Source organism: Phyllopteryx taeniolatus, chromosome 14 (assembly GCF_024500385.1).
Source record: "Phyllopteryx taeniolatus isolate TA_2022b chromosome 14, UOR_Ptae_1.2, whole genome shotgun sequence".
In the NCBI taxonomy this organism is placed as follows: domain Eukaryota; kingdom Metazoa; phylum Chordata; class Actinopteri; order Syngnathiformes; family Syngnathidae; genus Phyllopteryx; species Phyllopteryx taeniolatus.
Window position 1 is genome coordinate 4,686,228 of NC_084515.1, and position 13,708 is coordinate 4,699,935.

General features: G+C 41.7%; 1 protein-coding gene across 3 annotated transcripts; it reads left to right on the forward strand.

Annotated features, from left to right (window-relative positions):
* The first annotated feature begins 89 nt into the window (after nt 1–89).
* Nucleotides 90–12,838, forward strand: cdc7 (cell division cycle 7 homolog (S. cerevisiae)). 3 transcript variants are annotated; one of them, XM_061796739.1, is made up of 13 exons: nt 90–322; nt 484–559; nt 4,013–4,099; nt 4,214–4,349; nt 4,475–4,568; nt 5,516–5,658; nt 7,641–7,959; nt 9,622–9,726; nt 9,937–10,100; nt 10,172–10,254; nt 11,213–11,362; nt 11,436–11,534; nt 11,651–11,806. In XM_061796739.1, exons 2-13 carry the CDS (start codon nt 484–486, stop codon nt 11,668–11,670), a joined length of 1,476 nt encoding a protein of 491 aa, XP_061652723.1. In that variant the 5' UTR covers nt 90–322; the 3' UTR covers nt 11,671–11,806. The 3 variants fall into 3 exon arrangements, with proteins under 3 accessions (XP_061652723.1, XP_061652722.1, XP_061652724.1); XM_061796738.1 differs by having other exon boundaries at nt 98–322; nt 11,436–12,838; XM_061796740.1 differs by having other exon boundaries at nt 102–322; nt 7,641–7,704; nt 11,436–12,838.
* Nucleotides 12,839–13,708: the final 870 nt, after the last annotated feature.

The window sequence follows — 13,708 nt, forward strand, 5'->3', positions numbered from 1 at the left end:
AGTGAGGATAAGCAGTACAGAAAATAGACGGATTGATGTCACGCTTCAAGGTTCCGAGTATTTTATTTCTGAGTATAGAGCACGTGGTCCACTGTGCTGACGGTATTTCATTTCATCCTTATCGCGAGAGCTCGCTGCCGTGACGTCATTTTAGCGGGTAGTTTGTTGGCGGAAAAGAAAGGCGAAACTTCGCTTTCTGCACCTATAGAGCTCTTAACCATCGTTTAACAATTGGACCTAATCGCTCCGGACTTGTATGTTACGTTGTACTAACCCTTGGTTTATCCATTGAATATAGCTGCACTTTATTTACGTCGACGAGGTAAGTTTCTTCTTATTTTGTTGGTAACCTCGTCGGTAAACTAAGGGAGTAGCATTCGTATGCTTAAAATGTAAAAGGAGAATAGTTTGCTTAGAATAAAATACGTCTAAATTTCAGTGCCATTTGTCGTATATACATTTTTTCGTCTTCCTGATTCTTAGATGGAATCGTCTGTCGTCTGCACTGAAACCTTTGCAACAGACGGCTGCATCATGTCTGGAAACAAAAAAATCCCAAGTGAGTTAAGGTGTATGATTTAATCCGGTGTTTCTCAAAGCTTTTACACGAAGTGCCACCTCGAAAAATACTTAGCTCTCCAAGTCCCACCATAATGACCCACAATAGGATACAGTAACATAGTAAGCCCAGAGGTGTTATCCCTAAAAAGTATATTTATTATTGTAAGCCACTGTAAACATTATGCACAATTTGAATATTAACACTGCACTTAAACATAGGAAAAGAAAAAAAGTGTACCTACACAATGATTCTATTAAAATGTAGTGCACATAAGTTCAATAAAAATTCCACATAAATGTTTAAAGACACAGATCTTTAAGCTTAATGTATTGTACTGTACTAAAATTTTAAATACAACTGAACTGCATTTAAAAAAAACAATGTACTTGAAAAGTTAAAAAAAAAAGTACTTTACTGTATTAAAATAAAAACTTAAATAGGGTGTATACATAGCTACAAGCTTAATTCTAACATTTCTGATTGAATTGCATGTTTTAAAGGTCAGGTGACAAAGATGTTATTTGGTCAGTTAAAATTCATATTTGCATTGTAATACATGCACGTAACTTCCAGCAAGTTTTCAACCATAGTTGAGCACAAGCTTTTATATAGTATGCAGTATTCCTATATATTGTCAGCCCCTCACTCGAGTCGCGTTATAACACGCCGCACAGAGAGTATTTGCCGTGTCTGTTGGCTTATCATATCGGCAAAAGTACAGACGACAGTACTGAAAAATACTGCATGGGTCTTTTTTTCCCCTACACCCCAGTGCATAGTAATTACACTTTACACCGATTTTATCGGACTGGTCGGTATCGGCCGATATTTAGCATTTTATGCTGATCAGCTTTAATGTCATAATTCGCCAAGATCGGCTCCGCAAAAGTCATTTACTCCGCGTCGCCGTGTGCACAGTATATTTGAATCCAAAAGCTAGTTTATTTTTAGCCTTGTCGCGTATCTTTTGACGTAGTACTGTAAATATCTGACGGCCAATGAAGTTCTTCAAAAAAAAAACATGTTGGCGGTGTGGGACAGACAACACGTCTGAGACAGGCAGCACGTAATGCCCGGATCAAACTACAAGACAAATTTGCTCTTTCACGATCAGACTACTACAATAAAATCTTGTACACCACCGCATCCCGTTTTTTACGATCATTGGGTTTTAACTTGTCAACTCAAATGCGACCGGATACACTCGTTACCGTGACGACGACAACAAGAGTGGGCCGCGCCGACGGTATTATAAGGACAAAATGGGGGGAAACGTGTGTTGGTGGTCACCGGTGCTCAGGACAGGAGAGGACGTTCGTTTAAGGCTTGCTTGAGGTATGTTCACGTTTTTTAATACGATACGGCTCACAAGCAGGCAATAAAATGTTTTGTAGCCTAGCAAGCTACTGCTTGGACGAACGGGTGAACGTAAACATGCCGCCGTTCTGTCGAATAATGCTGTAAAGTTTTGGTGTGGGTGAAGTAATTTAATTAAAAATAAAGTAATTTCATTACAGTAAGTTAGCACCCATTATTTCTGTTATGTAATGTTGGTTCGACCTTACTGATTAGAATACACGATCTGACTAGAGCAGTTATTTCCAACCTTTATGGAGCCAAGGAACATATTTTACAATTGAAAAATCTCACGGCACACCAAAAATGTCCCAAAAAGTGGATACATTAATTACTGTATTTACTTCCTGCCATGGCGGCACGGTGGGCGACTGGTTAGAGCGTCAGCCTCACAGTTCTGAGATCCCGGGTTCAATCCCCGGCCCCGCCTGTGTGGAGTTTGCATGTTCTCCCTGTGCCTGCGTGGGCTTTCTCCGGGCACTCCGGTTTCCTCCCACATCCCAAAAAACATGCATTAATTGGAGACTCTAAATTGCCCGTAGGTGTGACTGTGAGTGCGAATGGTTGTTTGTTTCTATGTGCCCTGCGATTGGATGGCAACCAGTTCAGGGTGTACCCCGCCTCCGGCCCGATGACAGCTGGGATAGGCTCCAGCACGCCCGCGACCCGTGTGAGGAGAAGCGGCTCAGAAAATGGATGGATGGATGGACTTCCTGCCATCTAATAGAAGACCATTCATTTGTTCTGTCTTTCATTATGCCTTACTGGTATAAATAGAGGAACAAAGATACATCCATCCATCCATCCATTATCTGAGCCGCTTCTCCTCACTAGGGTCGCGGGCATGCTGGAGCCTATCCCAGCTGTCATCGGGCAGGAGGCGGGGTACACCCTGAACTGGTTGCCAGCCAATCGCAGGGCACATGGAAACAAACAACCATTCACACTCACAGTCATGCCTATGGGCAATTTAGAGTCTCCAATCAATGCATGTTTTTGGGATGTGGGAAGAAACCGGAGTGCCCGGAGAAAACCCACGCAGGCACGGGGAGAACATGCAAACTCCACACAGGCGGGGACGGGGATTGAACCCCGCACCTCAGAACTGTGAGGCTGACGCTCTAACCAGTCGGCCACCGTGCCGCACAAAGATACATTATTTATTGTAAATATAATTTTTTGAGCAAGTAAGTACACAAGTATATACAGTAAATGAACAGGTTATTTAAATAGACACATTCCTCCATCCTGGGATCGGTGATCGGTTATCGTTTTTTTAAACGCGCTGCTCGGTGATCGGCCCCAAAAATCCTGATCGCAAAGAACAATAAAGAACGTATTGTTGAAAAGTAGCCTTTGAAAACATGCCATGTATGTTAAGTTTATCATATTTTTAAACATAACTATATGTTTATGTTGACACTGATCTCATTTTTAAGAAAGTGCAATATCAGTACTAGTTTGTCTTTGTAGGAAATGAAGGACGTAAACCAAAGCCACCGTAACAGTTTGAACTACTGTATTGTAATGTCGGCTGTTCATATGCCACTGGAAGTTGCATCTATACTCCAAGTCAAAATGTTATTTTTATTTTCCAGATAAAAGGCAAGTCCGACCAGGGATTTATGTTAAATATTTCACTGCTCCTACGGCGGCAACGTAGTGCTAATTTGTATGCAAGTCGGAATGCGCCATATTACTAACCCATAACTAACCTAGGCTAATGTAGTAGTAAGGTCATAGTTACAGTAAATATTTGTATAAAAAACACTTCCAGGCCATAGGTGTATAACAATTCAATGAAAAACACAGCGCTAATTGTGCGTGCCTTCTTGTACTGTATTAAAATGCATTGTTACTCCGCCTATAACCCCGAAATGTCATATGTCGCTACCGTCATAAACTGAGAGCCCCCTGTATTTTTTAAATACCCACCCACCCAAAATGGCTGAGTGACGCACTTTTGGGTCCCGACCCAACCAGTTCAGAATCACAGAGGAATCACAGCACAGTGTACTGATGGTTAGCCTGTCTACCGCACAGTCAAGACTCAGGTTGGTTGCCAAATATAAAAGGTTTCCTGTTTTCCTTCAGGGGATGTGGAGTCAGACATTGAATCCCTCTACAAGGCTGTTCCTCAGCTTGCCAAGACCTTTCGCATCATTGACAAAATCGGAGAAGGTACACTGTTACTCATTTGTCACGCGTTTCTTTCTATATACATACTCAGTTTGCTTTGCATTCATAACATTATCATTTGACTTGTTGTTGATGTGTGTTTCTCAATTGTGCCAGGGACATTCAGCTCAGTCTACCTTGGTGAGGCTCGGATGCGTGACGGTAGCAGAGACGTGTTTGCCCTCAAACATCTCATCCCTACCAGCCATCCCACTAGAATTGCTGCCGAGCTCCAGTGTCTCACCATTGCTGGGTTTGTTGATTTTGATTGGAAGATTCTGGATTTACTGACTTGTCATTTTATTTATTTATTTTTTTAAATTACCTGTTGGCTCAAACCTAAAGAGTACACTTCACACTCTTTTATTTTTTTTGTAGGGGCAGGGAAAATGTAATGGGTGTGGAGTACTGCTTCAGGAAGGAGGATCATGTAGTAATTGTCATGCCTTATATGGAACATCAAGCAATAGTGGTAAGAAACTTTTCAATTAAGATAAAAAACTAATCAGACATACAAGTAATATTCATACAACACCTTTAAAAACACATCTACAAAGTGCATTGATAGAACAGGACAGCATACATAAAACAAACTGATGCACAATCACAAGCATTAAAACCCCCAAAAATATACAGTGAAACCTCAAATTAACACACTAATAGGAGGGAGGTATCATCTGTTAAAGCAGTTTGTCATTTAATTTGAAGAAAATTATTGTAAATAAATGTAAAAATGTTTTAAGCATTTTAGTTTACCTATACTTGCCTTTAAATATTGCTGTGATAGTCTAATAGTGCTGTGAAAGTGCCGTCAACGTATACTGGGGCCTCGACAGTAGGAATTACTTGAAGCCATAGAACTCCAAAGCAGTGCTGGTGCTTGGGAGGAGTGCGAATGGCATGCTGGTAGGAGAAAGTTGTTGGTGGTGGCAAGCCAAGGTCGCTTTCATGAGCCGCTTGTTTGGGCTGGAAGAACAAAGCCAACGTATTCCTCACATACAGGGACTCTGGCCACGGAAACCTCCGACTCCAACGTCTTCATAAATTCAAATTTGTCACCAATACTAAGGTTAATACAATTCCCGGAAGCCGAAACTGTCAGTCTCTGTTGGTTGCGGCAGTAAACAACAGCTGCCAATTCTGCAACTAACGGACTTCGTCTGCTACAAAGAGGTGTTTAGAGTTCCAACTGAAACTACCATTTCTGTCCATTAAATCCGTAGTCCGTTGGTTCCAGCTCTGTTATTTCGAGGTTCACTGTAAATACCAGCTGTCATGGCATCTACCATATGAATCCAATTTATTTTGCATGTGTACATAATGTTTTGGTGTAGAGTCCCTAAAACAAGCAGCACATAGATTTCAGTTTGCTGAAATATACTAACCAAACATTTGATGTGGTCAAAATATAACAACTAGGACATCATCGGCTCATTGAGTTTTGAAGAGGTTCGTCTGTACATCTACCACCTGTTGAAGGCCCTCAGACACATTCATCAGTTTGGTATAATCCATCGCGACGTCAAACCAAACAACTTTCTCTACAACAGGAAGGCCAAGACGTGAGTAATAACATTGTAAACCATGTTTCCTGTCATTCAACTTAACATCAAAAACATGTTTAATAAGACTACACTTTATGACTTACCACATACCAACACGCAACATCTTAATCTTCAGTTTTGTCTTGTGTGTGTGCGTGTACGTATATAATATGAGGGGTGCAATGATACAGAACATTCACGGTTCGGTTTGATAGTTAAGTGTCACAGTTCGATATTTTTCCGATACAAAAGAGACATTTTCTTGCCTTTTAAATTTGTTTTATGTATATTAATAAAAAAACAAATAGGTGATTTCTGCATCAGATACATCTGTGGTGCATTCTTAGCAACAGAGTATATTTTACAAATAAATAGCTCCTTAGCAAATATAAGTTATACCATAACTTGCCTCGCAGCCGTGGCAGCATTATTTATATTCCTGGCATTGTCAGTCGTCACAGGTACAGTTGCAAGTACTGTATTTTCGCGACCATAAGGCGCACCGCATTAAAAGGCGCAGTCTCAGTTACGGGGTCTATTTCTGCATTTAACACATTCATAAGGCGCACCGTATTATTGGGCGCAGGCATGGTAAAACATACGCTAGTTTAAAACATACGCTACCATGCATGTTTTTAAAAATGCAGCGGGAGCAAAACTGAGTTCGGTTGTACTTCCTTGAAGTATTTAACAATGTAAACGGTGAGTTCGGTTGTACTTTATTGAAGTATTTAACAATGTACTCACGTTATTTTTTGATCAATCCTCATCCACAAATCCATCAGAGTCCTCATCTTCTGTATCCGAAATGAACAGCTGGGCAAGTTCTCCATCAAAATGCCGGGTTCCCTCTTGTCATTGTCGGAGTCAGTCTCGTTGTTCAGCAATGATGCCGGCTTTTGCGAAAGCTCGGACAACAGTCAAAGCAGATTAGCCCAGGCATCCACAATCCATTCACATATGGTGGCGTAACTCGTCCGGCGCTTTGTCTTCTTGACTTGGCGAAGCTCGTTTTCCTGCTTCACCCATTTGCGAACCATGGATTCGTTGATCTTGAATTCTCTCGCGGCTGCTCGATTCCCATGTACCTCCGCGTAACTGATAGGTTGCAGTTTATAAACTGTGCTTCGTAAGCGTGTCTCTTCGTAGGTGCCATTTTCGGGGCTCCTTAGCCTAACCGACGTCGTTTTGCACAATGCACATACCGGTGCTATATACCTACTGTGGGCGTGCCCTTAGCGTCCTCTTTCACGTGCACCCTTCCCCCTTTAACGTCCGCATGCTGTCCTCAGTCACGTCCGCCTTTCCTCTATATAAGCAGCGTGTCGGCAGGAAATGCTCCCAGTCAGTCAAGCGGAGCGCTCATCAAAGTCACACAACATTTACAGATTTTGGAACTCGGTGCACACATAAGGCGCACCGCATTATAAGGCGGCCCGTCCATTTTGGAGAAAATGTAAGACTTTTAAGTGCGCCTTATGGTCGTGAAAATACGGTACATCTCACTAAATTAGAATAGTGTCAAAAGCTTAATTTAGTTAGTTAAATTCAAAAAGTGAAACCCATAGATGCTCTACACACACTCAGTGAAAAATTTCATATTATTTTCAAATATATGTATAATTTTTAATTTTAATATACAGGTGGCCAAATTGGCACACCAGAAGCAGCAGCATGATGGCCATTGAATTTAAGCAAAAAAATGTGGCAGGAGCTGTTTAATTCTTTACATTTAACTATGCCATTATTGTATGTTTTTATTAAATACAATATTATAGAGTGCTATTTTTATTTAAACAAACATTTTTGTTACTTTTTGGGTTTGGGTGCTGGAACAGACGAATGGCATTTCTATTCATTTCAATGGAGAAAGATGGTTTGAGAGACAAGTGTTTTGTGTTACGAGTGTGGTCAAATTAAACTCGTATCGCAAGGCAGCATTGTACATACAGTACATGCATACGCCAACGCAGATACACAATGTTTGTGTGTGTGTGTAGGTTTGCCCTGGTGGACTTCGGCCTGGCTCAGGGAACTGCCAACACTCAGATCGAGTTGCTCAAGGTGGTCAGACAGAAGTTGTCACAACCCAAAGCCGGAGGCTCCAAAGAGAGACGAGACAAAGCGCCACCTAGATCCCCCTCTACCAACACAGCCTCCACCTCACTGCCTCCACCACCATCCACAGCTCACCCACCTTCCTTCTCCTCTTCCTCCACCGCCAACACCTCTTCAACTACTCGGAAAGCGCAGATTAAAAAATCACGTTCTGTCACGACCACAGCGGGGGCCTTTACTTCTCGCGCAAAGCACACAAAGGTGTCTGCACCGGAATGACCACTTTCCTTCCTGGCGAATGGGGCAAAAAGCTGTTCTTAGAATCACTCCCTATCCACTATATACGGCACTGTATTGTGAGGTTGCCATTTTGTAGTGCTTTTCAAATGTGGGATATAGTGAGTATAGGCTTACCCCTATATAGTGCCCTTATTGTATCCCACAATGCAGCTTGAAGAGTAGTGAACAAATTATGGTCATTAGAAATGGAATGTAGCTGTCCCTCAGCTCAAGGGCAAGACATTTTCAGATGGGTGCTGCACCTAAATTGAAGATTGGTACCATCAGACACCGTGTGCAGTCATCGAACTCTTTGAAAACTTAAGTACAAACGAACACACGCTCAGGACAAAATGCAGTGAAGCATACAACTATCTTTTTATAAGCACAAAGAAAATTACCTTGTTCCACTTGGCAAGGAAGCTAATAAATAATGCGAGACTTCAGCACTGGTTTTTTTCCTTACCATTTATCTGTCATGGGCATTGTTTTGAGATTCAGGACTTACCTGTAGGCGGCCGACTGGTTAGAGCGTCAGCCTCACAGTTCTGAGGACCCAGGTTCAATCCCTGGCCCCGCCTGTGTGGCGTTTGCATGTTCTTCTCGTGCCTGTATGGGTTTTCTCTGGGCACTCCGGTTTCGTCCCACATCCCAAAAACATGCATTAATTGGTGACTCAAATTGCCCGTAGGTGTGACTGAGTGCGACTGGTTGTTTGTTAATATGTGCCCTGCGATTGGCTGGCAACCAGTTGAGGGTGCACCCCGCCTCCTGCCCGATGACAGCTGGGATAGGCTCCAGCACACCCACGACCCTTGTGAGGAGAAGCGGCTCAGAAAATGGATGGATGGACTTAACTGTATGTTTCTCTGTTTTTTTGTCCTGAAGCTCAAGGGAGCTAATCTAAGATTCAACACTTAAGCTCTGTTTCTGCTTTATGTAGCTTTGGTCTGTCCTCGTCATTGTTTTGAGATTCAGGACGTATGCTTTTCTGCTTTTTGTATTAAGTTACCCTTTATAACACAGGTGTCAAACTGGTGGCCCGGGGGCCAGATTCGGCCCACCACATCATTTTATGCGGCCCGCGAAACCAAATCATTTCTTAAATACCAAAATTGCAAATTGTCTTCACCTTTAAAAATATTGAGATATTGCAAACATTTGTTGCCGATCCTCTTTCTAAAATAATACTGTAGTCGAACAAACAGTTTTTACTGGCTTCTGATTTTGAAAGTAGTTATCCATCAATTTGTGCATATGTAATAATATGAGACAATCATACATTCATATGGGTTCACAGCCATAACGGCCCTCCAAGAGAAACCATAACTACGATGTGGCCCGTGACAAAAATGAGTTTGACACCCCTGCTTTATAATGTCTCAGAACTAAGTGTAGGTGGACTATATGGGTATAGTCCACTATATAAAAATACCTATATTGTGATTAGAGAGTAGGGAATGAGTGAATGACTCCGCACAGAATCATTCCTTACTTCCTAATCACTATTCAGGAATTTTCTTATGAACTGTCATCCACTGTATAGAAATCCCCATAAAGTGGTAATAAGTGATTGATTCCGAAAACATCCCCTAAGTTTATGTCCTGTACTTTTTTACACTTATCCATGTTTGTTGTTTCCAGGATTTAGTGGGGTTACGCAAAGCACCCAGGCCCGTATTTAGCGAGAGGAACCTGAACAGCTGCGCTTCAACTACCACAACCACCAAACAAGAAACTAAGACACAAGTAAGCCTGTTGCTTCAAATCAGTCAATCTTCAACATCCCTTTTCAACCATTTTCAATAGTGTTTGTCTTCCTTAAGAGAATGTTGTGCTGCTAAATATTTAACAACTTAAAGAGAAATAGTGATCCCGTTTGATTAGTTTAACAAACATGTAACCTACAGCCAAAGTCAAGACTATATTGTTAAATTAATGTTTTCCTCTTTTGTTCAGCTTGCAAAACCTGTGAAAACAGGAGAGCTCTCAAGTCGAAGGTTCCCTTCAGCCAGAGGGGGACTAGCAACTGTCAGGACTCAGAAAGCTAAGCGAGGTGTCCACCCGCTTCTCACCTGTAACTGCTTCCAAACAGACCGTGTCTGCAACGTCTGTCTGTCTAGGTAAATACTTGACGTTTTAGGCTGCTTTTTGGCTTTCTTGTACTTGACTCGCTTCTCTTGTGCCTCCAAAGGAAGCAGCAGGTGGCTCCCAGGGCGGGAACTCCAGGCTTCCGAGCACCAGAGGTTCTCACCAAGTGTCCAAAACAAGGCACAGGTGGGTGTGTTGAACAGAAAGTGTTCCCCCCCCAAATGTTTATTGGTTATTTAAACCATAAATTACCACAAACTATTATCCCAAAACACTTGAATTTAATGTCTAACCCATCTTAAAATATTGTCCTTAAAATAAATGGCCCTGTAATTTAATTATAATTATATAATTCGATTTTTCTCTACATGCAGCAAAGATGTTAACGTCTCAGTAACTTCTACTAACAACCCAGGATAAATTTAGCTCCTCCCCGACATAAAAAGATTGTCTCTAGTTGAGACGTATCACTTCAACATACTTAATCCATCCATCCATTTTCCGTACCGCTTTATCCTCACTAGGGTCGTGGGCATGCTGGAGCCTATCTCAGCTGACTCTGGGTGAGAGGCGGGGTACAGCCTGAACTGGTCGCCAGCCAATTGCAGGGCAAACGACAACAACCATTCACACCTACGGGCAATTTAGCGTCTTCAATTAATCAACCATGTATGTTTTTGGAATGTGGAAGGAAACTGGAGATAGGCCACACAGGCACGGGGGATAACATGGAAACTCTACACGGGAGGCCGGATTTGAACCCTGGTCCTCAGAGCTCTGAGGCATATGTGCTGACCAGTCGTCCACTGTTCCACCATTGTACAAATACCGTTGTTGTTGCTTTGTTCCGGAAGTAAAAACGGCTACCGGAAATGGCCAAAAAATGCAGGGGAAACTCCACCTTGTGGTGTCCTAGCCAACACCAGCCGTAGCGACACCTCCGACTTGGAAGAGAACTGCAGTACATTTTCAAAACACCACGCGTGGGTTGCACTCGAGTAAAAAGGCAAACTGCGCGCAGGATAGCCGCAGTGACGTCAGCGCGGTCGCCACCCACGCGAGTATGAAGAAGCCTTAACACCTTGTATGGTAGCTGTAGGTTCTTTTGTGTTTTTCAAATAAATGTGTTTGGTCATTTACTCAGCTATCGACGTGTGGTCAGCTGGGGTCACCTTGCTCTCGCTGCTCAGTGGACGCTACCCGTTCTTCAAAGCCAATGACGACATGGTGGCTCTGACTCAGATTATGACGATACGAGGCTCCAGAGAGACTGTACGAGCTGCCAAGGAATTCGGTGCGTATCAACATGATTGTTAAATGTAATTGTGGCTTGATCCACCACCATCATCATCATCCATCCTGTCCAGGCAAGGTGGTGTTGTGCAGTCGGGAACTTCCCCGGCAGGACCTCAGGTTCCTCTGTGAGACGCTCAGAGTACAAAGACCAGAAGAAGTCACGTCGATCAGTAAATCCAAGTTTGATTGTAAACCTTCGGATGAACGACCTAAAAACCAAGCAGGCGAGACTCCGCCGCTGTTCCCGAAAAGCCAGGATAAAAACCCAAAACCCTCCTCACGGAAGGACTGCCTGGCCCACGATGAACGGGGGTGGGATACAGTACCCAACGAGGCCTACGACCTACTGGACCGCCTACTGGATCTGAACCCGACTACCAGACTTACAGCAGCACAAGCCCTGGAGCACCCGCTCTTCAAACACTTGTAAATCCCCACCATTACACTATTCACAAAAACTTTGGGATATTCGACTTTTGGGTGGAATTTCAAGATGAACCTAATCTGCCTTTAAAGGTGGACTTCATTTGACCTTCCTTGAACTTTTGAATGCCTTTTTGTGACTCTTTTGGTTATCTCTGTTGATAACATTCTGTGAGGCTTCAGACAAGATGTTCTCAAGGCGAAAGTGGCTACAGTGTCATCAGAGGTTGCAACAGAGATTAGCATAGAAGTAGACATCCATGGAAATTTTCACTTTCTCATTTAAATGGCAGCTATGATGAAGAAGAGTAAGTAAGGTAAAGAGTGTCAATTTCAGCTGAGTTTTATTTGTAATGGTAGAAATTCTGATTCTGCATTTTTAATGACTCTATAGCTAATGGTATATCTATAGACAGGAGTGGGCAAAGTATATACATATAGTATATGTTCCTTAATCCAGCTCACCAAACATTATCAAGAGTCTTGTAATATTTGTTGCATTAATTTTGCTACTTTCCCCCCTAAAATTGGTTAGTTAAAATTTATTTTATATTTTGTATTAATTTATCTCAATTGTACATTTGGTTCACAGATTTATTGTATATAATTTTAAAAATTAGTAAAACGTAATTTAACACATTTTATACTTCTATCCCCTTTTGAACATGTTTAAAATGTCTGCTTTGCCTTTTTTTATATACCTTTTCTGTTTTAAATGTTTTTTTATTGCTAACATCTTTGAAACAAAGAGTTTGAGTTTATTAATTTGGTTAATTTGTTATAACGAAATTCTAATAAAACTGAAGTACTTCTCCCCTAAAAGTGGATAGTTTCAATGTTTTTTTAAAAATCTTTTTTTGTTAGTCATTTATCACAAATGAATAATTGGTTCACTGATTTAAAACTTGTCATTAATAAAAAGAATATTAAAAGGAATATTAGGAATATAAATTTAATCAAAATTGTTATTTTATTAAAAACGGGTTAACTAAATTATAATAAAATAATATACAGTAAGTGTAGAGTATCAAACATGAACAGTAATTTTACATATTTTGCGATGCTTTTTTTTTTTTTTTTTCTTTCATCAAATCATCTACAAAAGAGCCGGCCCATCTGTTCATGTTAAGCCTAATGTTGCCCTTGATCCCAAAGGTTTGCCCACCCCTGCCTAAAGAAGGGTCAGTGTCTTTCACTCTGCATCTTTACCCCAAATTTTGTTTTAAGGGAATAGTTCAGCTATTTGCTAAAAGAAAAGTAACCTGTATATCTTAATAGACTTCTCTATTCAAATTAAAAAATATATATAAACCATTCTGACTGGGATGTATTGCTTGTCTTATGTCCATAGTGATGTGACTTACACATTAACACACCCATGCTTTCAGAATTGTTCCAAATGACCATAATTTAAATATAGAAAACATTACTTACAGTACACTGTGTTGTATAGAAAATGCCATGTACTGCCCTGCAGTACCGTTTTGAAGTCTAGATGGCGCTTTGCGCCCTCTCGTCCTCTCTCTCCCCCCTCCCCTCTGTGTTTCAGCTTCTCCTCAAGCCACGCACCTGTCTCCAATCAACCCTCATCACCACCTACATTTAAGCCTGCCTGTTCCCGGAAATCCTCGCCAAAGTATTGCAGCCTCTCCTAGCGGTACCACGGCTTACCGTACTCATGTAACCTACTCGACTCATCGTTCCCAGTGTTCCTGACCCACGTCATTCCTGCCAGCCCCCTGTTCTATCCACTGCCTTCTGCCTGTCAACACATCCAGGACCACCTCCATAACCTTTGCTCAATAAACTGTTCATCATTTTACATCAGCCTCCGGCTGCTCTTGGGTTCAGCTACTTCCCACACCTGACAGAAAAGTTTGTTAGCAGACTTGCTTTAAAAAAAATGAGACAAACTGCATAA